This window comes from Mesoplodon mirus, assembly GCF_964341445.2.
Source record: "Mesoplodon mirus genome assembly, chromosome: 14".
In the NCBI taxonomy this organism is placed as follows: Eukaryota; Metazoa; Chordata; class Mammalia; order Artiodactyla; family Ziphiidae; genus Mesoplodon; species Mesoplodon mirus.
The window spans coordinates 39,393,731-39,421,715 of NC_138990.1; the positions used below are offsets into that span (position 1 = coordinate 39,393,731).

Consider the following 27,985-nt stretch of genomic DNA (forward strand, 5'->3'; position numbering starts at 1 on the left):
TAAACATAATAAATGCATTTCTTAACGTAACTAAAACTTCCTACATATTTTAAGGGAAAAAAATATGTATATGTACATATACTTATATATATTTGAGAAATATAAGAGACAAAAATTTTCTTTCAACACAGTTAAGAAAACTAAAGTGTTGAGAGATTAAATTACTAAACATCAGAAGCCAAACTCTGATTGGTACATAAGGATCTACCTTCCAAATTTGCCTTTTATTTCATATAGTTAATCTAGCACATCAAAACAATTATTCTCTCTTTGCTTAGGCTGCCATGAGCCCTGTACATAGTGGGTAAAAATGAGGCTTTGAAAGTGAAACAAACTAAGTTTTGATGGAAGAAATTTTCACATGTTGAGGTATGCAGAAGTCATTCTGGCTTACATATTATTTAGCTTAAACTTTATGCTAATTAGAACAGTCTGTTTTGTAGCCTATCACACATATCTTGTATATGTGCCTTAACCATTAAAGAAAAGTGTGCATTGTCCAGAAGTAAAGAATGTCCATTCTGGAGACAGAGATCAATGCCTCCCTTCCTGGGACCTCAATGTTAGTACTCCTTCGATGATAAGGCTCCCTTCCCAGGTGCCAAAGCCATACTGACTTGCTGTGTAGGAAGCAAATATATTCCTTGAAGGACTGTACCCCTGTCGTGTTTGATGTTCTTTGCTCTGACAAGAGACAAAACCATGCTGAAAACCATCTTCTTCGGAATAGTTCCTCAGAGCTGTCTGAGAGGCTGCCTCCCCAGCTATAGTCCTCAGTTTGGCTCAAATAAAATTCTTTTCTATTCCTATTACTTCACATCTTAGCTGTGTCACTTATTTCCTTGGGCAAGTTATTTCCTTAATAACTTGTGACCTTGGGCAAGTTATTAACTGATCAGCACCTAGTTTTCTCATCTGGAATACCTACCTCTCAAGATTATTGTGAAGTCAAATTAGATAGTGAAGGTTAAACACCCCAGACATAGAAAGTGCTCAATAAATATTTATAACTACCACTTCAAAGCTGTAAAGCAGCGTTACTCAAAGTGCGGTCTGAGAACCAGTAAACACCAGCATCACTAGAAATGCAAATTCTCAGACCGAATTCCAGATCTACTCTGGGGCTTGGGTCCAGAAATCTGTTTTAACAAACTCTTCAGATGATTCTGATGCCTGATAAAGCTTGAGAAGCAATGCTGTGAGGAATCCAAAATGTAATTTAGTTCAACCCTTCAATTTACAAAAGACTGAACTAAAACCCAAATATACTCAGCAACTTGCTGAAAGACATGCAGAAATCTTATGGCAGAGCTGAGGTTCCAACTCCAATCTCCTTATCGAAATCTCCAATTTAGATTGGGAATTGTCTAGCTCTCCGACCTAGAGCAACACTAGATAATAAAGAAATGTGAAGCTGTTTGCTATGATTCCAGAGAACTAGAAGAAGAGAAATCAAGCTGTAAAACACAGGAGACTTATTACTAAAACTGTTTGTTTTAATCCCATTTTCTGTTCTTGGGAACTAGGTGCATAATTATTAACACATCTGAAACGTAGAAAGGACAACATGGGCCTGTAAATAATCTACCAAAACGTGAGATTTTTGTGACCTTACTGAAATGCTGATTCACATCATTTTTATTTTATTTATTTTAGACTCCTACTTATATAGCATAACCAATACACACAGCATAAAACAACATAATGACTTAGTTTTCATTCTTCATTCATTTTCATTTGCCATCAATAATTTCAGCAAAAGCCATCTGATGTTTACATTCAATATTTTCTGAACTTTGTTACAAAAATACTCTAGAAGAACAACCCAAAATGTTTGGGGTTTTGTTCTTTTTCCTTTTGAAAGAATTAAAACTGCATACTGACAAATACCACGAGCAAATCTCTCTGACCAAATGATTTTCCATCAAGTTCAAACATTTGGGCTTGCATTCATTTACCTGTCTGTGTCTCTAATTTCAAAACCTTCAGTAATCCATCTTCACCACCACATGCTATGAATCCTTGGTCCTTGTTCCAAGATATACATTTCAGCTTCACATTATTGGGAATGGCAACCTGAAAAGCAACCACACCCACTCTCACAGCTTTTCACCAAGGGGTTGGGAATGAGTCTACAGGAAACGAAGCCTGAAGAAGAAAAACGGCCAGCCTTGCAGAAATGTAAGCCGTTATGAAAATGAGCATAGTCCCCTGAACTGCCCTGGGCCCATTTGGGAAAGAGAGAAAGGACTGCCCACAAAGAGAAGGGCAATGACTGCAAACGAACCCAATGGGGAGTGACCTGATGGATTTTTAAAAGGGGGGAGGGGGACTTCCCTTGTGATCCAGTGGTTAAGACTCCCCGCTCCCAATTCAGGGGGCCTGAGTTCAATCCCTGTTCAAGGAACTAGATCCCACATGCCACAACTAAAGATCCCGCATGCCGCAACCAAAAGATCCCGCAGGCATCAGTGAAGATCCCGCGTGCTGCAACTGAGACCCTGCGCAGCCAAATAAATAAATAAATATTTAAAAAATAAGTAAATAAAAGGGGGTAGGGATAACGGAAGTATAAATCTATATCATCAATTCATATTCCATTTCTGCATACACTTTGGCTACCTTTTTATTACTTTTCTCCTGCCCAGAGGCCTGTGATGATCCAAAGAGTTTAAATCACCTGGGTAAGCAACAGGTGAAGGAGGAAAGATAGGGAAGCACAAAGTGATCAGCCCTGCAGGCCCCCCAGAAGGACCTAACCGGGGGCAGGAATGGGAAAGAATCATGCGAGGGGGCTGCTGTCTCCGCCAAGGACTATTTGGGTCTTGGAGACCATCAGGCGGAGGTTCGAGGCTGGGCCATGCAGGAAGGTGGGCAGAGGGATGTCGAAGCCGGGATCACCACTCATGGCCTTTCCGGCAGGATGCGGGAATCGCCCGCAGGTCGAGAGACCAGAGGAGGAGCGAGGGCGAACCCCGGGAAACTCACTTTCTTGCTCAAGTAAAAGAACATTCTGGGAACCCCGAGAGGACGACGCCAGTAGATAAAGCCCGGCACAGGAAACTTCTTCTAAGCCGCCAATCGGTAGTACCCGCGGCTCTTGGAAGCTCCGGTCGCCCTGGCAACCGCCGCCGCAGGGTTGCATCCGGGGCGCCGAGGGACACTTCCGGCGTCGTCCTCGCCTCGCCGGGCGTCGTACGCCTGCGCAGACGTCGCGGGGCTGGTAGACCCGCTGTCGCGGGTAGGACCTGGTCGCCTTGCTTCTGGGCTTTTCTGCCCAGCGTCCTGGCTCGTAGCCTCAGCTGCCCTCCGACTGGGCGGGCTTCGAGGACCGGCCACACCTCGGACTGTCGCGGCGGAACTCGACTTTGGTGTCAGTACCAAGTCAGTAAGGGCGCCCATTAAAATGAGGTCGTAAAGATGAGGTGTTCTGTAAGCCCCGAAGTCCCAATATTGTGAAAGGGAAAAGTTATTTACTGTATCTGGTAGACTGGCGCCGTTGGCCAAATGAAGGTACAAACGTGCATTTTCAGAGCGTGCAAACCTTCCTTTGTGCCTTTGGGGGTGGGAGATTTTGTTAATTCTGTTTGTTTTAGTACTTTTTAACAACTTGTTTAAGCTGTTACTGCAGCCCAAGGGTCCTTATAAAAAGAATAAGTGTGTACACTTGAAACTAACACAACATTGTAAATTACCTACACTTCAATTTTTTTTTAATTTTTAAAAAGAAAAAAATATGTGTGAGCTGTGGGCTGTTACAGCATATAATTGCCATTGGAGCATAGCCTCCCATTTTTAAGTACTTGAGGTGTTCGGTATTTTCTTGCCTGTGGTCCACTGTATTCTTTTTCTACCTTATTTCTTTCTTCAATTCTCCTTGTCCTTTCTGAATGCTTGGAGAGTTACAGACCACCACAATTTTAGACATAGCGCAGAAACTCCTATGAAATTATTCAGTCTCATTTGTCTTTTTAATTTGTCTCTGGTTTTACCTTTTACCATATTTGCGGCTACGACTGTTGATTTGTATAATCTAGTGTGTACTTTATACAACGGTAGCTAATTTCCCCACCTAGAGTCTTTCCCCATCTCAGGCAAATAACGTTCAAATCCTTTGACCCGAGTCTCTTGCCTCACCCAGCATACTCCAAAATTGACAATGGTCCTAGCCTTTCCTATTAAATCTAAACCCAAGCTAAAATCAGATCTTCCTTCGGTCTTAAAATGTTTTTACTTTGGTGCCCCCACTTTAAGCAAGCCAATATGCTTTTTTTAGTCCCACTATTCCTGTGTGCTTCCAAGGCCATTTTATATATCCTATGATGTTCCTGCTTCCTTGGCCAATTGCACCTAGCCAAACGCACACATCAGGTCTCCCTGAGAAATCCTTCCCAAACTTAAGCCCGATCCCATTCAGATAATATGTTTGTTTTCAAATGAATGTGTATCTTTTTCAGCACCAACTACATCCCTAAGATATGTTTGTTGGCACTGGATCACGGGCTCCCTATACTGGACTCAAGAAAAAAATCAATTATCTAAGCCACGGGATTCCAGTCAACTGGTTAAGCTTAAGACATGATTAGTTGAAGCTACTGATGGTCACACTCTTGAAAATTTGTCTCTCTTTAAGTACCTTTCCCTAGTTCTTGCACATGAGCTCTCATTTATTCCTCCTATAACACCATTTCTTTGTGATATATTAATATAACTGATTTGTGCTCAAATAAGTTTGGAAAATAATACTTGCTCTATGTCAGTTGCTTTCAGAAATGTTGAGCAATAACTATGTTTCATATAATATTTACTGCCTTTGATGTCTTCATTTTTCATTTCTTCCCTTTACAGTTTATATTTTAGATTTTTTACTGTTTCTGGGTTTGCATCTGTAGCTTATATTTTCTTTTCAAGTGCATATATTAATGTACCCTCATCATTATTTTATCTGAATTTATGTAATTTTGTTTTATTCCCTCTCCCACAACATTCTTGATTAAAGCCTTTCTGCTTAACCTGAGCTTAAATTTTTAATTTTAAGAGCATGAGATTAAATTATAGGAAGAGTCACAATATTGTGTCCTTTGACAAGAAACTGTTTCATTCAAAATAATTGTAATTCAGCTTAATTTAAGAAAATATGTTAATAGACAATTTGATATAAGAGTTACCAAAAAAAAGCATGACAATAATATATAAAGATATTGACATTTTTATTATACTAAACACAACATAAACCAAGAAAAGAATAAGTAGTATACAATTTAAAGAACTATTTTTTTCTAAAAGTTATAAGCATAAAAGCTGAAAAAAAATTTATCAAATATGTTAAGTGAAAAAAAAGAGTTAGGCTTATCATTAACATTTTAAAAGACATTAGGTTTTGTTACTTATTATACCAGTATTTATAAATATATAATTTTATTGACTGGATCCTAGAGTAAAACAGTAAAGTAAATTTAGGGTTTTTTGTCCTTGGTAAAAAGTTTAACACTTAATTCACAACTAGTTGTGTGTTTCTTTCTAACATCAGAATGAATTAAAAATGACATATAACAGTTCACTTAATCTGTATTAACTATATTTAGGTATGTGTATTACAATCTCCTGATCACAGCTTCAACAATACTCTGGCAAAAATGAGAAAAAAACAAAAAGTGATAAAGATATAGTTCTAAATTGTATTCATCTCAATTTAATTATATGAACTTTTTATGTGTAAATATCCTGTACAATTTACACTCTAAAGTAACAAGACTGGTTTACACTATAAATACTATCAAGAAAACATCAAAAGTTTGCATTTTAAGCCTGGTTATCTTACTAATATAAACATTTAAAAATTAAATGGTTCAATTAGTAAAGAAAGAAAGAAATTATGAAACTTTTCATTCTGTTTCCTACCATTTCACAGTCATAGCTTAGAGACACTAAACTTTGCTCTTAATAAGGGACATTTATTTCCTTAGAAAAATGATACAGATTCTCCAGAAGATCCTCATACTACTTATCCAGTAACATTAAAGCATTGGTAATGGCAGATTACTAGCAGGAACACTGGAGTATGCCAAAGTATTAAATATACCAAATGCTTCATATTTCCAGGTAAAAAATTTGAGGAATTTAACGATGTATTTGTCCATATTCATTTGCTTGCAACTTCTCCAAAATGTCATCAAGTGGCTAAGTTGTTAAGGCTAACACCATATATTTTTAGACATTAGAAAATGCAAACACACTTTCAAACACTTCAATACAAGATAAAATGTATATATATATTTAAGTTCTATTTTGAACAAAAAGAGTGAAATTGTTTTCTCACCAAAAATCTAATCTATCTAAAGCTTAGATATTCTGTTCTTTAGCGAACATGATATAAAGCAATGGTCTTCAAACATTTTTCGTTCATATGTCACCTAAAATAATTTTGACAAATAAGTGATATCTTGTGCGTATTTAGATTACATGAAAATTTTCATCATAAGTTTTAGTTGCAAATATGCAATTTCTGCTATATGATAAATATTGATGCTTTAAAACAAAATTTAAATCAGTCTTTTAAATGTATCCCATGTAATATTAATACCATACTGAATTGTTACTACTGTTGTTCTTCTAAAATAAAATATTTCCTTGAATTTGTATTTCTACTTCCTCCACAATTTTATTCTACTTTGAATCTTGGAAATCTGTTCTTTATCACTCTATTATACTTCTCTGATGTAAACTTTATACAAACAACAAGCACATACACATTTATATTGAAATTACCTTTGAATTAATTTTCTTTGACCATGAGGTGCTAAATTTTTTTAATCGTCTCAGTTGAGTTACCATTACAACTATTATGGGGACACAATTGATCCAAACAACGAATAAGTCAAATGTTTTGACATAAAATCATTAAAAATAAAAGGTAAATTTTAATTAGAAAGGTATCTCCTAATGGGATGAATTGGGGGAGATGTGTTTATGAAGGCTTAATTTAAAAAACTGTTGAACTGGCCCTTTATTTGGCTCTCTGGAGATTTTACCTCTCCAAGAAATTCACCTTAGTAAAGTTCAGGGTAAGTAAGAGGTATGCCTTTCTTGTATAAACTTAGGAGAATGGTGACACTGAAGAGAGAGATGGGAAAAGAGAATGCCAACTGACCCCAAGTTGCATTGTAGGCAGATCGATTTAAGGAAGTGAAGGATTTGGAAATTGATTCCTTTAAAATTTTCTGTGTCCCCACATACCCTTGGAAAGTCTCCGCATACCCCTAGGGTATCCCTGTCACAGTCTGAATACCATGCCTCTAAGATCCCTAGGCAAGGTGTTGTTCATTTGAACTATGCTAAGAAAAAGTACTTTTCCTGAATTACTCCTTTGGCTAAAAAGCTGATTTTGAAAGTTTCTGAGGTAGTACCATGTTACATTTTGAAACCTGCTTTTTGACCACTTGGCTAGACAAAACACACAGCTATGTGTCGTCTGAACTATCACACTCCATTAATCAGCTGACTCGTTTTGTACACGTACAGATTCTGAATAAGAAGGTCATATTAAGGGATCAGGATAATAGCACTGTCAAATAGAGCTCAATTAGGAGCTTATACTGCTATGGAAAAGCACTAGAAAAATAAATAATTACACAGCTCTTACATGTAAACAAGAATGGGTGTAACAGTCTTAAAACATTTTAAAAGAACTCTAAATTTAAAAAATTAAAGCTGTGTAGTACTATGGCTCATCTTAAAACTTAATGAATAAGGCACTTATCCTGTGGAATGTCCTAAAATGTCAGCTCAATTGTAATACCTAGGCTGGCTTCAAGCAGAAGCAGAAAACCTTCCAGAAAGGATATGCTTGGTGTTCAGTCTCTGCATATATGAGCTGACCTTATCCTGGAATGCCAGTGTGGCTTCACATGTACAAGCATCTTCTGTGGAGATGAGTCTTCGTGCTTCTGCAATGGCTGAAGACAATGACAATACACAAAATGTTATAGCTAATTAGAAATCATAGCAAATCAGGAAATCTGTGATTCAGTACTTCCATTTTTAATTCTTACCTAAATGCATTTTCTAGGAGATAAAAGAATATAAGAGCACATGGAAAGAGGAGAAAGTACTGTGGACTTTGTCACCAAGGAAACTGAGTTAGAGATATTGAGGAAACGTTTACAGTTGTCAAAGCTGGGTGATGGTTATATGAGAGTTCATTCTATTGTTCTCTATGCTTTTGTAATTGTCTGAAATTTTCCATGATATAAAGTAAATATTTAAGTTGATGCAGGGAGAAGCCAAGAATGCAGAGAGAAGACAATCCCTTTTGATACTGTGTACTCATTACGAAATGAAAATGTTCACTGTGGAGAACAGTGTGAGGTTCCTTTAAAAACCAAAAATAGACCTTCCATATGATCCTGCAGTCCCACTCCTGGGCAGATATCTGGGGAAAACCCTGATTTGAAAAGATACATGCACCCCAATGTGCATAGCAGCACTATTCACAATAGCCAAGACATAGAAACAACCTAAATGTCCATCGACAGATGAATGGATAAAGAAGATGTGGTACATATATACAATGGAATACTATTCAGCCATAAAAAGAATGAAATAATGCCATTTGCAGCAACATGGATGGACCTAGAGATTGTCATACTAAGTAAAATAAGTCAGACAGAGAAAGACAAATATCATATATCACTTACATGTAGAATCTAAAAAAGTGATACAAATGAATTTATTTGAAATAGACTCACAGACATAGACAACAGACTTATGGTTACCATACGGGATTGGGGGAAGGCGGAAGATACATTAGGCGTTTGGGATTAAGACATATCCCTACTATATATAAAATAGTTAAACAACAAGGACCTACTGTCTAGTACAGGGAACTATACTCAGTATCTTGTAATAACCTATAATGTAAGAGAATCTGAAAAGTTATTGAATCACTTTGCTGTATACTTCACACTAACACAACATTGTAAATTAACTATACTTCAATTTTAAAAAATGAAAATGAGGAAAACAGTCCTCTATTTGTGTGGCCAAAACATTTCAAGGTTTAAAACTAGATAATTCCTGATTTCCTATACAGACTATTATTCTACTGAATGGTTTGAACTGAGAATTCTAGTTCTTACCCATAAATACTTTGGAACTAAAAATTCAGGTTTGTATTGACATTTAAGCAAAGAACCTGGGAGAATGATAATTCTAACTCCAATTGCTTTCTGTAATTCAGTGAGGCAGCTATTCCTACTCAATATCATAGCCCCTAAAGTTGCCTAACAGAAACAAGAGTAACTTCCAGGTCTGAAGACTGATGAATAATCTTCCAACTGAGTAGTAGTCCTGCTTGGGGACAAAGAGTAGTCCTTTGCTCTTGCATTTTCTCCCACAGTCTATCCGTAAAATGTTACAGAAAAACCCAAACGAACTTTTTGGTCAACCCAATACAAAGATAAGATACAGGGCTGGAGGACCATAAATTCACTTGATTAATCTATCTAGCTGTCTAAATCCTATTGAAACTTTTAGGGACAGCCAGCTCAAATCCCCATCTCAATCAGTAAATTAATTAGTAATCCAAAAAGTATCTACTGATTATCAAGCACATGCCCATCATCCCTGTACAGAATATAAAATTGGTACCTATGATACTTTTCCAGTATATCTTGCCTGATAGCCTATAAGCTCCGTGAGGGTAGGGGCTCAGTGTAATATTCTCGTTAAAACACCCCATAGAAAACTGGAAAACTGGGATGTTGCACAATTGAAAGTTGAGAGATGGATCCATTCACACTGGCAGTAAAAAGAATAAAATATTTAGGAATAAATTTAACAAAAGTAGTGCAAGACTTGTACAGTGCAAACCACAAAACATTAATCTGTCTCGAGTTCCTTCCTCGGGACCTAACAGAGTACTAGATATAGAAGAGAAGTTCCATGAATACTTGCTGAACAAATAAATAAGCGAACGGCTAAACAAATGAGGTCAGAGCCTAAGCCATTATAAACCATTCTGGAATCCTCACCTTCCAGGAGAAGAAAAAATGCCCAAGACTGATTTTTCTGAAGATTAAACACTTAAGATAGGAAGACGGCACCAGAAATACTCAAATTCTAAAAGCAAGCTGCTCCTCGTAAGTCCTCACCCTCCCCAAGAAACTGATCCACGCTTCACTTCAAATGAAGAAGTATCTGCTGAGTAACTGTCACGTGTTATGGTAGATGCTAAGAGTACAGACAAAGTCTCCTACCCGTGGTGGTTGGGGTCTACAGGAGCATTAAACCACCAGTCCAAAACTTGCATTTTCTTCCCCAAATCTGCTTCACTCTCAGTCCCCTCAGTAAAGATCCCCCATCCTTCCAGCTGCTCAAGTGGAATAGGAAAGCCATCCTACTCCTCCCCCATCCCATCCCCACATCCAGTTTATCACCAAGTGCTCCCTGTTCATCCTAGCTTCAAAACATGTCTGGAATCAGTTTACTTCTATCACATTGTCACCATCCTAGCCCAACTGCAGTAGCCCCCGAACTGGTCTTCTTCTGCTCTTCATCTTCTTCAATCCGCTGTTCACACAGCAGCTAGAGTGACTTTTAAAAATATAAACAGCATCATGCTGCTCCACTGCTAAAAACCCTCCATGACTTCCCATTTCTCATAGAATTTTCCATGCCCCAGAGGAGCAGCATGATTTGACCCCGCCTAACTCTCCAAACTGCCTTACCCCACACTTATCCCTGGCTGGTCATGCTTCCGTCACACGGGTGGCCTTTCACTTCCTCTCCCCACTAAAGCCACCACTCAGGGCCTGGCGTTGCTCTCCCTCCTTCCGCCAGCACTCCAATCTCAACCTACCTGACGCTGGTCCTCAGCATTCAAATATCACTTCCTCAGAGAGCCCCTCCCAACCGGAAATATGTTCCCCAACCCCCATTCTGTTCGCTTCCACCAGTGCTCTTATCTCATTTATAAATGTGTTATGTACTTGTCTTTTCCCCCTAGACTGTTACCAAAGACCATACCTGTTTTGTTCATGATTGTATACCTAGTGCCTAGAACATAGCAGACGCTATATTTATTGATTGGATGAAGGAATGATTGAAGGAACACACAAGTAACCACAACACAAGGCATCCAGTGCGGAAAAAGAGGACACAGTTCAATGGAAGAATAAGGGGAATTCTGGTAGAATTCTGGTAAAAACTGAACTAGTCCTGGAAATTAAACAAACAGACATTATTTTGTAACATTTGATTCACAAAAAGTAATTTATAGGACATTGATGTAAGTTATGCATAATAAAGACAAATGCCTCATAATGCACAAAAACGAATGCATGATAAACCCACTGCACAACTTAAGAATTAAAACATAACGAATGCTGTTGCAGAGACGTCATTTAAGAAGTGGAAATATAAATACAATCTAGGAGAAGAGATTTGCAACACATGAAAACAACAACGAATTTATATCCAGACATGTGAAGAGCTGTTATGATAAGAAAAATATAAATAACCCAATAGAAAAATAAAGGCATAAATAGATAAGATCTTATTTTCCAGATAAGAGACTGAAGTGACAAATATAAGAAGAGAAGCTTAGCCTCTTTAGTAACCAGGAAATGGGGAAAAGAAAGACTACAGGGAGATACTTCTTTACATCTACCAGACTGACAAAAGTTTAATCCAACAAAACCGAACGTTGGCAAGGATGTGGTTCTTGGATTTTGACAAGCAGAAGAGGCAGGGGAAGCAGATCACAGTAAAGGATGGAGCCAGGTGAGTACAGGGCATGCCCCAGGAATATCAAACAGTCCGTGTGGCTGGTTCACAGGTCCTGGAGAGAAGGAGTGAATCTGGGGCCAAATGTAGTGGCAAGATGAAAAAGACTGGTTACCAGCGGTAGGGAGAGCGGAATGGGGCGTTTTTGTTTAATGGGTACAGAGCTTTAGTTTGGGATGATAAAAGTTCTGGAGATGGACAGTGGGATAGTTGCACAACAATGGGAATGTACTTAACACCACTGGACTACACTTAAAATGGTTAACATGCTAAATTTTATGTCATGTATATTTTACTGTAATTAAAAAAAAAAAACCTGGACTTAGGGAGAGACTTTAATTAGGAAAAAAAAAAAATGGAATCAGACCATGGAGGGAAGGATACCTGGTGGAAAGGTAGAATTATTTCATTCTGAAGACCTTTGGGAACCACTGGAGAATTCTGACCAAGGAGCAAGACTCTGAAGCGTGCTTCAGACTTGGAGACAGGAAAGCTCACTCCTAAGACTGTCCTAGCACATGAATTAGGCTTAAAGGGACAGTCTTTACCTGAACATGTCTTCTTGTCTTCATTCAAGGTGTAGCCAGTATAACAATCGCAGTGGTAAGACGCGGCCCCGTCATTCACACAGATGTGCTGGCACCCATGAGAGCCCAGTGCACACTGGTTACGAACTGACCAGGAATGGGGCATGAAAGAGAATATTCACAAATTACAACTGGAAACTAAACACAGACTTCCGGGAGAAAGAAGCTTTGGTTCGGTGCCAACAAGTGCAGCAAATGAATCCTACGGTCGTCAGCAGCGCGTCTCCCATGTTTCAGAAGGAGAGAGCCTCTTTTCCCGTTCCCTATCCCACACCTCTTTCCTTGTTATCTCTTGCAGCTATCTCGGTGCCTTCTCTTTTTTGCTATCCGCAGTCCTGGGGCTGCACTGAGTCTTGATTCTATTCCAGAACTTATCTCCAGCCTTTCCTGATGACCATGAATGCCTCCACCCTTTCCAGCTATACACAGATCATCGTCACCATCACCAAAAATAAATTATTAGGGACCTACCTGCACATGGAGTTACATTTGATGCTGCACAAAAACTATGCTGACCAAGGGCCTGCCCCTGATGCTTAAAGTGGGACAGAAAACACTGGCCTGCACACACACACACACACACACAAACACACAGATAGAGGAAAAATAATAACAATAATGATGATGATGATGATGGTGTGTATGACTGGATAGGGAAGTATTTGTGTCTGTCACAAGTAAATACATTACAAGGAACAAGGGCTTCCTGGGATACATAGGTTCTTTCTCGGCCATTGCAGAAGCCAAACTACTTTATTTGTTCTCCTCTAACTCTCCTCGTAAGTGTCATTTGATGCTCACAAACCTTCCATGGCTCACTATTGCCTATAAAACAGCTGTTCATGAAGCATAAGGCCCTAGGTAATCTATCCATAGTGTCTTTCCAACTTTCACACCGATATTCCCCTTCACCACTACAATTCAGATGTTTCCAGCAAAATGCCTACTAGTAGAACATTTTGTTTTCCCCTCAGCCCAGCTTAGCAGAGACTCTAGCGATAACAAGTGGATGTGCCTCCAGCCCCTGGCCCGTGATCTGGGGCTCCACATTTAATTTACAGGCCTTGCCACTACCCAGCAAGGGGAAGGCAGGCCATTAGAGGGGATCTGACCCATGTCGTGTACCCCAGTTTTAGAATGGCATCCATTATTGCTGTAAAATATATAAATACCAACTTCCCACCATCTCGTCTTTTTCTTCTATCTCTTTTTGCTGTCCTGTGCTCTGCACCATGAGACGTGTAGCTTAGTGTTTGAGAGCATATGTAACCACCAGAGCAAGTGCCTGGGTTCAAATCCTGGCTCTGCTACTCACTAGGCAAGTGACCATAGGCAAGTGACTTTGTCTGTGCCTCAGTTTCCTTGTAAAGTTGCTGTGAGTAAAGTTGCTGTGAGCAGTAAATGTGTGACTGTGCCTAAAATGCCTAGAACCATGCGTGGTACCCAGTAGGCACTGAAAAATGTTGGCAAACCGTTATCTGGAAGTGTTGCCTGGAGTGGTCTGCCTTAACTGAAAATCTCCTTTGATTTCTTTTTTTACTAAAATGGTCCAATTTTATGCCGTAATATCTGTTAGTTTACACGTAAATGTGTTTCTGTTTCCTTTTCCCAGGTCTTCAGATTAAAGGTCCTGCTTAAAGTACCAAGAGGGATACTTGTAACGGTTTGAGAAGTGCAGCCTTGAGTCCTTTCCATCTAACTGACTTAGTCCCACCCCCTGAACAAACCAATGCAAGCCACTCCCCTTGCCCTTGCCCTCTCCACTCCTCCCTCTAAGCCTTATCCGCCCTCCTGCCGAGGCCCACCTCCAGTCCCAGCCCTGTGTCCATCCCAGACCTCCTGCCTCCCAGCCCCTCCCTTAGTTACTGTCGGTCCCTCTCCCTGGCTAAGAGTCCCTGCTTTCTTAAGGTGCTGGTTCTCTTTGCACCCAGCCTGTACGTAGCTCAGAGGCAGAAGCTGACGCTTCCTTACATCCCCACAGCGCTTAGCAGAGTCCTGGGAACAAAATAGGTGCTCAGTACTCTTTTATTGATCTCATTTTTTTAAAAAAAGGGGAATTAGTGATATGCCACTTCCTTTCATCTCTCTTGAAAAGGTCACACATTACATCTCAAGGAAGAGGAAAGCATACATAAAATCTTAAAAAATATTGAATATGCCAAAACTAAACACCACCTTGAGAGCTAGGAATTTCTCTTAGGAGTGTTTTTACATTACAAATGCCACTCTGTTCTGCCAGTGAGTTTAAATCAAATTAATGAGGATTAGCAGTTCTGGCACGGGCTTCCTCGCCAAGTTATAAGTCTCAGATTCACCCAAGACTGATCATCTAGAAACTGTCAGGGAAGGACTTGCTTCAAACTTACTGGAAGATCTGTGTGGGTCTAATTCAGTCATTTACAAAGCCTCCTTTACTAAAACGATCTGGCTTTAAGATTAAGGCCACAGAAAAGTTCCAGGCCAAGTTTTAATTGGAAAAAGATCAGTTCAGCCTATCACACCAAATAGTTACTGTCCAGCTGACTTCCTCTAAAGTTTCCTATTTGCTTTACAGAGTTATAAAATTTTCCTGGACCGTACATTCAATTAGCTTTTCTTATATCCCCCACTCCCTACCCGTTACCCAGTAATTTTCTGAAGTGAGCTATGTTTGCAAAACCTAGTGAGCTCACTGCCTCCTGAGCAATGTTTACCTTGGTCTGAAAAGCATGGTAGAATGTCTGAAGCCCAATTCCTTACATTACCTTTAAGAATCTCTCTTGGTGAAATGCAAGTTGGTTTCACTGCAGTAGAAAGAGCCCCGGATGAAAGAATTTAGTGAATAGACCTTACCTGAACACGTTTTTTTATCTTCATTCAGAGTGTAGCCCTCATAGCATTCACAGTGATGAGACCCACCTCTGTCATTCACACAAATGTGCTGACAGCCGTGTGTGCCCAAAGCACACTGATCTTGAGCTGCCCAACAAAAGTCCAGAAGAAAAGATATTAAACGTGGGAGTCTTTTATCAGCCATATATAGAAATCTTCTTATTTGCAGCTAGCAATGCGGAAGAGGAAAACTTATTAGAAACCACTCAAAGCCATCAGTAATATCTGTTCTCACTAGGAATTAGCTGAGTAAAACAAACTGCTACACACACAATACTTATGCTTCTATTTTTCCCCACCCCTTTTCAGAATCATCTATACTGAGCTTTTATAATCGAAGTATCTCATGAATACTTTCTAAAGCGTTCCTTTTAGATTTGTTGTATTTATGCTGAATCAGAGGGATTCTAACAGCTCTGGGACGAATTATACTAGAATCAGAAAGACATACAATTAGAGTTTGAAGAAACTGTAGCTCGACCCTCTCCTGTAATAAATGAGGAAACTAAGTCCAAAGGAGACCAAATGCCTCAGAGCAGCATCAGAACTCAAGACCCAAATTGCTACTCAATGTATTTTTCTCTGTACTGACATGATATTTTTAAACTATTTTTTTTTATCTTTGAGCTTTTTGTTTCGAAATCACTTCAGGCTTATGAAAAAGTTTCAAAAATAGTGAAAAAATCCAGTACTTCACCCCGTTTCCCCAAATGTTAATATCCTATATAAGCGTAGTGTAATTACCAAACCCAGGAAACTAATACTGATACAATGCCATTAACCTACAGACCTTATTCAAATTTTGCCAATGGTTCCACCACTAGTGTCCTTTTTCTGGTCCAGGATCCAATCCAGGATCACACATTGCATTAAGTTGTCACATCTCCTTAGTTTCCGCCAATCTGGGACATTTCTTTAGTCTGTCTTTGCCTTTCATGACTGTGACACTTTTGAAAATTACTGAAAAATTAGTTTGTAGAATGTCTCTCAATTTGGGTTTGTCTGAGGTGTCCTCATGATTCTGAATTTTTAGCAAGAATACCACAGAAGTGCCCTCAGAACATCATGTCAGGAGATGCATGACGTCACTGTGTGTTATTGCCGGCAATGTTAACTCTGATGTCTTGGTTGAAGTGGTGTCTGCCAGGTTTCTCCACTATGGAATGACTGCTTTTCTTTCTGTAAGTAGTAAGTACCTTGTGGGCTGTTATTTGATTTTCACATACTAAATTGTCTTTAGATTCTGGAAAGGACTCTTAGGGCTGGGTACAGAGAAGGAAGTAAACAACACACTCACACATGTGGGTCATGAGACACACATGCTGCCATTTATAACTTTTCTAATAAGAAGGAGGAAAAGCCCAAGATGGCAAGAGAGGAAAAGAGACCAAGCTCCCCGTCGATGTGACCCCCACCAAACACTGACTGGGGAGATAGGTAAACAGGGAGGCAACAGGGGCTTCCCTGGTGGCGCAGTGGTTGAGAGTCCGCCTGCCGATGCAGGGGACGCGGGTTCGTGCCCCGGTCCGGGAGGATCCCACATGCCGCGGAGCGGCTGGGCCCGTGGGCCATGGCCGCTGGGCCTGCGCGTCCGGAGCCTGTGCTCCGCAACGGGAGAGGCCACAGCAGTGAGAGGCCCGCTCACCACAAAAAAAAAAAAAAAGAAAAACAGGGAGGCAACAGTAAAGCCTCTGCCCCCACTTACCCGAACATGTTTTCCTGTCTTCATTTAAGGTATAACCTTCATAGCACTCACAATGATAAGAGCCAGTTCTGTCGTTCACACAGATGTGTTCACAGCCGTGAGTGTTAAGAGCACACTTATCAATAACTATCAAAAGATGATCAGGACAAATGTCAACACGTGGAAAACATGGTACCTAAATAACTACGGGCCACACCACACACACACACACACACGCACGCAGTGCTAATGAAATGGGACAGCTTGGCATGAGAGGAAGCCTGCTGGACTGGGTGGGAACCCACTTCCTGATCTTGGCTCTTTCACTAACAGACCCCATGACATGGGTAGGTAAGTCTTCTCCCTTCTTGTGGAGGTCTCAATTTCATTTTCCATAAAATGAGCAGGTTGAATTAAATAAGCTCTAAGTTTTCTTCCTCTCAAAAACTTTCTTCTAGGTTTTAACACATTGGACCTAATTCCCACTCTTCATTGATTGTACGTGAGTATTCACAGAGCAGATGAGTGAGAACCTCCCTAGATTTTCTTCCACTTCTAGATTCCATGAGTCTTCTACGGTCACAGAGAGGTAAGAGGAGCTTGTATTTAATTAAATAAAACCCAGGAAACAAAATCCAAAACCTCAAAAGGACGAAGAGTTTTGGCCCCCTTCCTCACTAGCCCTTTTCCCTACTAACCTTTCTCTCTAAACCTCGTAATAAGTACTGTAATAGGCTGTTTTAGGTATTACCTCACTTTTCTCCTCATGTTCCTTTTCAAGGAAAGTCGTTGATAACAGTAAATCCACCACAGGGCAGTTAGGAGAAAAGCATAAGGCCAATCCAAAGCCTGGGGTGAGTCCCCAAATAAGTTTCCATCAGCCACCACCCCTTAAGCAGCCTCACCTGAACACGTCTTCTTATCGGCATTCAAGGAATATCCTTGGCTGCACTCACAGTGGTGCTTGCCTTCCCCGTCACTGACACACACATGCTGGCACTGGTGTGTGCCCAGAGCGCATGGGTCCAGAGCTGTGCAAAGGAAATTTACAACAGTCAGCATCGACAGGTAGGAAGCATTTCAGATACTTCCTCCTGTGGCAAAACAACATCACTCTCCAGGTTCCTCTCTGATTCTATCTTTAGTTCACTCTAAAAATTGGCTACTTGTTTCCTGTCCCTGGCTTATTATAAATACCATTCTTAGTAATGTTTAAATTAGTAACTAATTTAAAATCCTAGATCTTGTGGTTGACTTTCTCAAAAAAGAAAGGGAATTTTGAATTTGGAGCTGAAGCCAAACACTGTACATGAATCAGGCAATTCGATATTTTATTCAATGTATCCACCTAGCCAGAAAAAAAGACTTTTGCTTCCCAAAAGAAAGAAGGGAACAGTAATGTACTTCCTCAAGTTCTTTTTTTTTTTTTTTTTTTTTTTTTTTGCGGTACGCGGGCCTCTCACTGTTGTGGCCTCTCCCGCTGCAGAGCACAGGCTCCGGACGCGCAGGCTCAGCAGCCATGGCTCAGGGTCCCGCCGCTCCGCGGCATGTGGGATCTTCCCAGACCGGGGCACGAACCCATGTTCCCTGCATCGGCAGGCGGACTCTCAACCACTGCGCCACCAGGGAAGCCCCTTCCTGAAGTTCTATGAGCTAGTGGTCCCACTGCCACCAGAACCCAGTTTCCAAGGGTTCTATAGTTTGTGTCTAAACAGAATTCACACCCAGGCTTTCCTCTAGGCCTGGAGCCCACTCACTCTTGGGCAGCAATACATGTTTGAAATTGTAAATGATGGAGGGCAACGTAGGTAACTGCCTTCCGAATATGCGGCATGGGTTCCTGAGCCCAAATGTATATGCATGCGACTCTCATATCTGCCAGGAGAATAAACTCACATGCTATATACAAACCAGCAAAAAGAAAAGGAAGAATACAACAAATTAGATTACATTAGCTAAACGGCATCCTCATCTTTTTGCTCCTGGAGCCATTTTTAACCTCAGATTTTTTTCCCCCAGTGACATGTTTTGATAAAAGAATCAATGAATTCAGTCATTTCTGAGAAACCAAGGAGGCCTGTTGCAGGAGGCTGACACCCCTGTGGCAGGTCACCCAGCCTCCACTGTTTTGGCAACAGGACAGGTTAATTTTTTCCCAAGAAGGGCCTTCTCATGGAACAATCTTTCCAGCTCGTTGACTACAACAGCTGCCCCTCAGTCTTTTTTCCATAGAGAGGATATTTTCCCCCCAGAACAAGCAGATCTTTCGTACCAGCATGAAAAGATGGCCACTCACCACTTGTTACTTTATGTCCTTCAAGCCCAACCCCAGGTGCTATCTTTGAGACCCAGCCTTGCCATAGACCAGCATCTTTATGGAAAAGTTCTCACCCACAAACACAGGGGGGTTTTCTGGGAGAAAGAAAGCTATTTTCTTTTGGGAAACCAGTGAGTGCTGAGTCAATGCCACCAAAGCCAAGGACAGCTTGTGAAGACCCAGTGTCCTAGGGCAGGAAAGATAAGGGGTCCCTGGCCAGGTCTGGTTGAGATGAGGCCAGACTTTGCTCCAGACCAAGACTTCATCTCTCATTTCCTGACAAATTGTTGATTCCTGAGTTTCACATTCATTTATATATAAAGTCTCCTTGAAATTTACAATTGTAATTATTGGTTCACTTGTTTGTCTCATCCCCAGCCACAGATTGTTGCTTGATGGTAGGGAGGGACTACTTTATCTTTGTATCATCAGTGATCAATAAACATATGTTGAAAAAACAAATGTGAAATAGATTATATAGCAAAAGGTATCTACATTTTAAAATTCACCTGAACTAGAAATTTGTCCACACCTGCTTAGATAATTCCACAGAGGGATTTGAAAGATTATCTCCAAATGATAAAAAATAAAGCATGACTATAGAAACAAAGAAACAAAGGAAGATATAAATTTTTAAAAGAAAAACAAAAATAAATTTAAAAGTAAAAATTAAAAAGTTTGAGTCCCACAGATTCATAATTCTGGTCAGTGACTACAGATAAACCCGAGTCTTGAATGGATTCATATTCATGGGTTTGGCTGATTCATGCTAAAAATTCTAATTAAATCAGCATGTTCGGATTTCAACTCCATCCTAAAGGAAGAAAGGAGAAGAACAGTAACAGAATAATTAAAAAATTAAAAATTAAAATAAAAAAACAAAAAATACCCTGTTTCTTGCTATCTCGCAAGTGAGCTGAAACCCTAACCTTCCTGGTCCCTAATCCTCTCCCTCCACAAGGAATAATCAGACACCGAGCTGAATCTGAAAACTGGAGTATTTACTACGTGTACACACTGACTGAGAGTTACACTGGAATATAAGCCAGCTGATCTTTCCACAGACAGACACAGCCCCCGTCTTCTGCCCCAAAACAAGCAGAGTTCTGTTAAATCTAGAGATGGGAAAACTAAAGAAAATATCGTGGGCAGAGGGGAGAAGAGAGGTGTCTGGAGATTTTTTTTTTTTTTTTTTGGCGGTACGCCGGCTTCTCACTGTTGTGGCCTCTCCCGTTGCAGAGCACAGGCTCCAGACGCGCAGGCTCAGCGGCCATGGCTCACGGGCCCAGCCGCTCCGCAGCATGTGGGATCTTCCCGGACCAGGGCACGAACCCGTGTCCCCTGAATCGGCAGGCGGACTCTCAACCACTGCGCCACCAGGGAAGCCCTGGAGATTTTTTATTTGTTTTTTTTTCTGACCCCATCAGGGAATAGCAGGGTCATGTACCCTGGATATTTCCAGAACTTCACATTTCTAATGCAAACACGAAGATTTTTATGAGCAAACCAAGTTATATATAAGGCAGCTCTATATTTCTAAACCAACGAAGTATGTTTAAGTTGGTAAAAAAAAAAAAAAAGAAATACACACATACGAAAAAGCATTGCTAATATTTAAGTTTTCCATAAATTTCCACCAAAAAAAAAAAAAGAATAAATCTCTTTTTTTTTGGATACACAATGTCTGACTATATAACATCTTTTCTAGTTGGAAGCAAAGACTTACCACAAAAGGTTTCCTGGAATCTAGAGGAAAGTTTCTCAATGACCCCATAGGTCTCCACATAGAAAACGTGCTCGTCCAGGGGCTCACTGGCCATCATCCTCAGGGACTCCATGTCTGCCCGGTCCACGCCCACGGCATACAGCTCAATACCGGATGCCTGGGCCCGAGCCGCCACCTCATTCACCTGATCCTGGGGCCGCCCATCTGTCACGATGATGGCCACCTTAGGGATGTTGGAATTGGGTCCCCGAGCCCCTGCCTCCACTGTGAAGGCTTCGTCCATCGCTGTCTGGATGGCCAGGCCCGACATGGTGCCTGTGGACAAGGGTGTGATCCGTGCCACAGCCTGTTTCAGGGACTGCTTATCCGAGTGGGTCTGGAGATGGAACTCGATCTTCACGGTGCTGGCGTAGTTCACCACTGCCACCCGCGTGTCTGCTGGCCCGATGTCCAGAGTGTCAATTACCCGCGAGACAAAGGTTTTTACTTTGGTGAACTCCGGAGGCCGTACACTACGGGAACTATCAATGATAAACACCAAGTCCAAGGGCATGGTCTTGCAAACACCTGCAAAGAAGGGTGTGGGAAACAGACATGACTAAGTGATGAGCAGACCACAGTCAGAAATGGGGCAGTTCTGGGACTTCCTTGACAGTCCAGTGGTTAGGATTCCACGCTTCCACTGCAGGGGGCAAGGGTTGATCCCTGGTCTGGGAACTAAGATCCCGCATGCCCGTGCTGCCAGGCCAAAACAAACAAACAAAAAAAACCAAGAAAGAAATGGGGGCAGTTCTCCCACCCAGAGAGCTCTGGCCAGCATCCCTTGATCCCAAATACCCCACTGTCTGCTGTCTTCCCCAAGACCACCCTCCCTTTGGATGTTGAAAGCACTGAGGCCTTCAGGATTCCCTAGTGAGAATTCACATAGAGGTGTGACATTTCCCCAAATATCTCCCCTACAGGCTGGCTGAGTCCTGAAGTTTCACTGGGAACCGTATCCTTCTGCTTAAAGTTTTGTTCAAAGGTTCCTCTAGACTCCCAGGAATGAATGGATTCCAGACCTCTCTTGGGCATCTTGGCCATCAGAGGCAATGGGACAGTGACCCTGAATCGTGTGAAAGGTGAACTCAGGGCACCCTCACTGCGCCCTCCCCTGCCTGCCCAAGCCTCAGAGCCCCTCGGACAATGGCAGAGTGTGAGGTAAGGCACACTGTGCTCTCATGCTGGCCTCCTTTTTTATTTTTTGCGGTACGCGGGCCTCTCACTGTTGTGGCCTCTCCCGTTGCGGAGCACAGGCTCCGGACGCGCAGGCTCAGCGGCCATGGCTCACGGGCCCAGCCGCTCCGAGGCATGTGGGATCTTCCCGGACTGGGGCACGAACCCGTGTCCCCTGCATCGGCAGGCGGACTCTCAACCACTGCACCACCAGGGAAGCCCTGACCTCCTTCTTTTACTCCACTTCCAAGGCGGTGAAAGCTGCTCCAGAGTAGCCCTAAATTCTCCCTCCATCTGGTCATTCACTCATGTTTAGTGAACTTTGAGGTCCAACTAGCCCTGAGTTACAGTTTGAAAGTGGAAGAAGGATAACAACTTAATCTGGTCCATGTTGACTTCCATCTTTGTCAGCATGTCTTGTTTCAAGAAGCAGAGATTTTGACTTAGTATCTGTCCTCCTGCCCCCACCAAAGTGTGTTAGTCACCTCTCTTGCATTTTTTCATTCACCAAATATATATTTTTTGAGAGCCTACCATGTATTAAGCCACGGGGCTACAAAAGCAAATAAGCCAGATTCCCTGCCCTCAAGAAACTTGTATTGTTCCCACACAAAAGTACCTGGCACATTGCAGCAACACAATACATTTTTGTTTTCAGCACATCCTTCTTATCCTTTTTTCCTCTAATCTCATTCTGTACTCCTCCCTCTCCCAGCCACCCAAATCAAATCCAAAAGTCAGGACTAGCTAAGAAAGAAGCCATTCCTCTTCTTTCAACACACACACACACACACACACACACACACACACACACACACCCCAAGCCCTGAATGGAAATGAGATCCTTGGGCATGAAGTGTCATTCAAGGTCCTTTTCTTTCCTAATAGGGGGCTGGAAATTTTTGCAACTCTAAGAAGGCAGTTTACTCAGTGTATAGGGGGAAAAGGTGTAGATATTTATTCATTCAAAATAAATTCCTAGGCTAAGCAGTTGATGACAGAAAAAGCCCAGTCTGGAACAGGAATTATGCCTCTGTATAGTTTTCTTTTAAAAACTGAAAAGTATCCTCTTGGTGTTAGCCTGATTCCTAGAGGTATTAACTAAAACAATAAATAATATCCTACTTTCAATAACACTTTAGAGATCACAGGATTCCAACACAACAACCCTGTGAAGTTAGAGATGTAGAGGTTGTTTTTATACCCATTTTACAGGCGAGAAAACTGAGTCTTAGGACGCTGTAAGAGCTAGAAAGTGGTAGGAAATAGCGGTAGATTGCACTCCAGGTTTCCCGACTCCCAGCCCAAAGGGACTTTTCATTTCATGGTTGCCTCTCTCTGAAGGAACATTTTCTACTACCAAAATTAACATTACCTCATGTACCTAGTAAACAGCCTGCTTTGTGACTTTGAGCCACCAGCCTGAAATATGCTGTGCGTCACGTATTTAGTTAGGTCAAAAGGAATTAATTCTTTAAAAAAAAAAAAAAAAAAACCTCCAGAATTTCATTTCATCCCTAATTACCATGCACCGAGAGCAAAGAAGAAGAAAATCCTTCCAGGAGTTGGATCTGGATGTTTTTGCATAATTTGAGTAAAGGGAAAACTACATGTGATACGAACCCATATCTGACAATGCTGTCAGTAACACCCAAGTGGTGTCCTTACTAACATCGAGGTTATGTTCTTGTAAGTAAACATGCAGGATTCCTTCCTTCTTCACTTGATTTTTCACATGGAATCATCTATGGGAGGTCACGGGGTGTGGTGGGTAGGATAACGCCCCCCAAAGATGTCCATATCCTAATCCCCAGAACCTGTAATTATGTTAATTTACATGGTAAAGGAGACTTTGCATGTGTGATTAAGTTAAAGACTTGAGATTGAGGATGTTGTCCTGGATTATTCTGGTGGGTCCAATGTAATTACAACAGCCCCCAGAATGGAAGAGAGAGGCAGGAGAGGAGATCTCAGAGAGGACATGTGAGGACTCATCCTGCCTTTGGCGGCTTTGAAAATGGAGGGAAAAGGCCATGAGCCAAGGAATGAGGGCAGCCTCTACAAGCTGAAAAAGGCAAAGAAACGGATTCTCCTCTAAGGTCTTTCCAAAAGGAACGTGTCCCTGCTGCCACCTTAATTTTAGTCCAGTGAGACTAGTGTCAGACTTCTGAGCCACAGAACTCTTAGATAATAAATGTGTGTTGTTTTAAGCCACTAAATTCATGGTAATTTATTACAGCAGGAATAGAAAATACAGGGGGCTTGACTCAGATGGCAGGACATTCTGTGAGCATCTGCTTACTTCCTGATTCAGACCCCCTCATCATTAATTGTTTTTGAATCTCACTCCGCTTTACTAGATAACAGCACTTTGATTCTCAGAAACCAAGAAAATGAGAATCTGAATTCCCTAAAATGTTTCCTTACTCACAATAATTGTCAATTTCTGATAGCTCTGCTAGAAATAAAAGCCCATAGCAAAGCTTAGCAGTTTCTGGGTGCAAAAAGAAGTGAATTTGAAAAAGGTGGAATGTTGTGTTTATTAAAGAATTATCATTCAATATTGGTTTGGGCTTCAGGTAATAAAGGACCAGTACTGCTTAGGAGGAACATTGACCACCCCACGCAGAATCCCTCCTCTCCCTCCCAGATGCTTCCCCAAGGGAGGTGGATCAGGACCAGAGGTAAAATTAACTTCTGGGGACTTCCCTGGTGGCGCAGTGGTTGAAAGTCCGCCTGCCGATGCAGGGGACACGGGTTCGTGCCCCGGTCCGGGAAGATCCCACATGCCGCGGAGCGGCTGGGTCCGTGAGCCATGGCCTCTGAGCCTGCGCGTCCGGAGCCTGTGCTCCGCAACGGGAGAGGCCACAACAGTGAGAGGCCCGTGTACCGCGAAAAAAAAAAAAATTAACTTCTGGGAGAAAGGCTTCTCCCCTATCCCCATTCCTGGCCTGGAGCAACCAACTGGTTACTAATTTAACTTAACCGTTGTGAACCCTGGCACTCCCTGTCTCAGTGACAATGCTCTCGCCATATCAAATCCAGCCCACTGGAGCTGATGCAGGAACGAATCCTTTGTGCTCTTCCTCAGCATTATCCAGAAAGGTGCAGGAGGGGTAGACAACACAAATCAACCTGGGCCATGAAGCATCACTGGCCAGATGAGACTGGACGTCCAGAAAACGGTTTGATGCAGCCTCTCTTTAACGCAGGACTTTAACAAGTCTGATGCTGGACTGTTTGGTAATGAAGATAAAATCTTATGTAAACCATATTGAGAGCTTGGTAGCTTGAAGCAGCGGAAAGATCCATGCTTGGGATATCTGAGCCCTGAGTTCTATTCTGGGCTATGACACTGATTTGCTGGGTCCCCTCCCCTTGACAAGCCTCTGTTTCCCTATATTTGCTGTCAGGGGCTGTGTCAGATGATCTTCCAGCTCTGCTGCTCTAGGAGCTTTGCTCAACCAGAGAACTAAAAGCAGAGTCTCAGGAAAGGTTTACTGAGCTGAACCAGAGGTGGGTCTAGGACAGAGAGCTGAGAGGCGCCTGGTGTTCCCATCCTCCCTGCCCAAATCTCAGGGGGCAGTTGCTGGAGTTTGACCTTCAGGAGACCCAAAGTCTAGCCCTGACCATGAGTGACCTTGGGCATCTCTCCCTTCCCTTCTCTGGACCTCAGTATCCCCACAAGATTCATCGGGGAGGGGATCTTTCTCCTGCACCACAGTCTGGCTCGGGCTGGGATGGAGGGAATGAATACCTGGTGGATGACGGAGGCTCTTCCTCCTCATTCAACGCCTGATGCCCCTGCCCACCCAACCATCCCGCCCGGCCCCGGCCCCGGGATCTCCCTTCTTCCTGGAGGGTGTCCCTCCCTGGGGCCCTCTCAGGTCCCTCTCGGCCTGGGGACCCTAACCCGTCCCCGCCCAGGCCGTGTACCTGCGCCGCGGGTCCCGCCGTGCTGGCCGGCCCCAGAATAGGGCGTGCCGGTGGGGGCGGCCGGAGCGGGACGTCGTCCGGGGCTGCCCCCTGGGCCGCGGGTCCCCAGCCTCAGGAAGCCGGGGCGGTCCAGGGGGCCGGGGACGGCGGGGGGTGGCAGCAGCAGCAGCTGCCAGAGCAGCAGGAGCAGTCCCGGCAGATAGCGCAGCATTGTGGGCTTGGCGCTGCTGCTCGTGTCCGTCGGGGGGTCGTCGCTCCCTCGCTGGCTGGGTCAGTCGTGGGCCCGTGCGCCGCTCCCGGGCGGCCAATTTAAAGGTCCCGCGGCCGTGGGCCCCGCCCCGCAGCCTTGGGTCCCGCCCCTCGGCCGTAGGCCCCGCGCAGCGAACCCGTCCCGGGCAGCGCGCCGCCTGTTCAGTGCATTCCCGCGGCTGGCGGGGAATGTCTGGGGCCCCTCGGCCAGAGGCGCGGTGCCCGACTCCGGCCCGCCGCCGCCGCCCCGCCCGCCCCTGCCCTGCGCCGGCCCGGTCTCGTCTGGGTGGTCTCGGCCCGGTGCCTCCCGGCCGGGCTCTGCCTCCCTCGAAACTTCTGCCTCGCCGTACACCCGGAGCCTGGTCGACCCTACTCGTCTGGCCAGGGCCCCAGGCTCCCGGTTCAGGAGGCCCGAGCTCTGCCGTCCAGCTCCGTCCAGGTTGGCCTGCCTCAAGGTTTCACCTCTATCATCACACTACGTTCCTTTCCCCTACCAAGTAGGGGAAAACCCAGAAAACCCCAGGTTTTTCTGTGGCCTCTCTGTAAAAAAAATAACAAAGGCTCACAGATTCTACCAGCATGAATAGACATGCTTTCATCGCAGCTTCAAAAATCCATAAACATTTGAACTTATATTACCGGGACTAGAAAGTCAAACATACATTCCCCAGGGAGCCCCCTGTGAGCTGGAAGGACAGCCTGTACCACAGGCTTCGAAGGCTCTCCCTCTATCCCACTTCCTCCCCAGAAGAGTGATGGTGGCAGCGCAGGACTGGAGGCTGCCCAGGGGACCCTCCAGGAACTCACAGTCTACTGGCAGAGAAAGAAGCATAAATGATGTACCTGTCTAAGAGAACACACTGAATTCAAGGAGAGACTGGCTCTGCCTGAGGAAACCAGTAAGGCTTCTAAAAGCAGGTCACCTCTGAGCTGGATCATCAGACATGACAATGAACATGAGTTCCAGCAGATCCTGTCTGGTCTTCCTGCTTTCAGACTACTGCCTTTTAAAAGCTACACTCCACACAGTAACCTTAAAATCACTTCTCTTCTTAAACCTTGCAACTTCACTTCCAGTAAAATCCGAGCTCCTTTTCATGGCCACCTCGTCTACTGAACTGACCACATCTGGAACTATACTCTGCTCTCCATGCGTCAACCACGCTAGCCTTCCGCCTGTCCTGGAGGACGCCAAGCTTGTTCCCACCTTGTGGCCTTGGCACCTGGTTGTCCCACTTCACATCTGCCCTCTTCTCCCCCCACCCTAACACACCCATCTCCCTCTCATCACCTCAGAGCAGTGGTTCTCAAACAATTTCTCATCTCATCAGACCTCACAGAATCTACACACTCCATCAGTATCCATGGGAGCAGCTTATTAGGACATTGAGAGTCTTAAGGAGGGAAAACGTCTCTCAGGTCCCAGTGAGAATTCACCAATTTCAAAGAATCTTAGAAGAAGCTAGAATGTTATCATAATGGGAAAGGGACACTAAGAAGATTGAAAGAAGTTATGCCAAGGTGAGAAGGGCTTGCCAAACCCAATGTCTGCCGGCTCTATGGACATAATGTCATTTTTCAGTCATTATACTCTTTGGATGATTCTCAAAGCCTTT

At 43.0% G+C, this 27,985-nt stretch overlaps 2 protein-coding genes across 3 annotated transcripts in view; both read right to left on the reverse strand.

The window, feature by feature from the left end:
• Positions 1 to 3,138, reverse strand: part of WDR35 (WD repeat domain 35) — a 61,437-nt gene extending 58,299 nt beyond the window's left edge. Inside the window, exons 1-2 of the mRNA XM_082643115.1 lie at positions 2,989 to 3,138; positions 1,959 to 2,076 (exon numbers count right to left, since the gene is read on the reverse strand). Coding sequence (XP_082499241.1) covers positions 1,959 to 2,076; positions 2,989 to 3,012 — 142 coding nt within the window. The 5' untranslated portion in view covers positions 3,013 to 3,138. The remainder of the gene's footprint in view (positions 1 to 1,958; positions 2,077 to 2,988) is intronic.
• Positions 3,139 to 5,437: 2,299 nt separating this feature from the next.
• Positions 5,438 to 26,331, reverse strand: MATN3 (matrilin 3; the record flags this gene model as incomplete). 2 transcript variants are annotated; one of them, XM_082642436.1, is made up of 8 exons in its annotated part: positions 5,438 to 6,180; positions 7,849 to 7,955; positions 12,333 to 12,458; positions 15,204 to 15,329; positions 16,948 to 17,073; positions 17,832 to 17,957; positions 20,970 to 21,536; positions 26,121 to 26,331. In XM_082642436.1, the coding sequence occupies 8 exons, from the start codon at positions 26,329 to 26,331 to the stop codon at positions 6,121 to 6,123; spliced, it is 1,449 nt and encodes a 482-aa protein (XP_082498562.1). In that variant the 3' UTR covers positions 5,438 to 6,120. The 2 variants fall into 2 exon arrangements, with proteins under 2 accessions (XP_082498562.1, XP_082498561.1); XM_082642435.1 differs by having other exon boundaries at positions 5,438 to 6,176; positions 7,845 to 7,955.
• Positions 26,332 to 27,985: the final 1,654 nt, after the last annotated feature.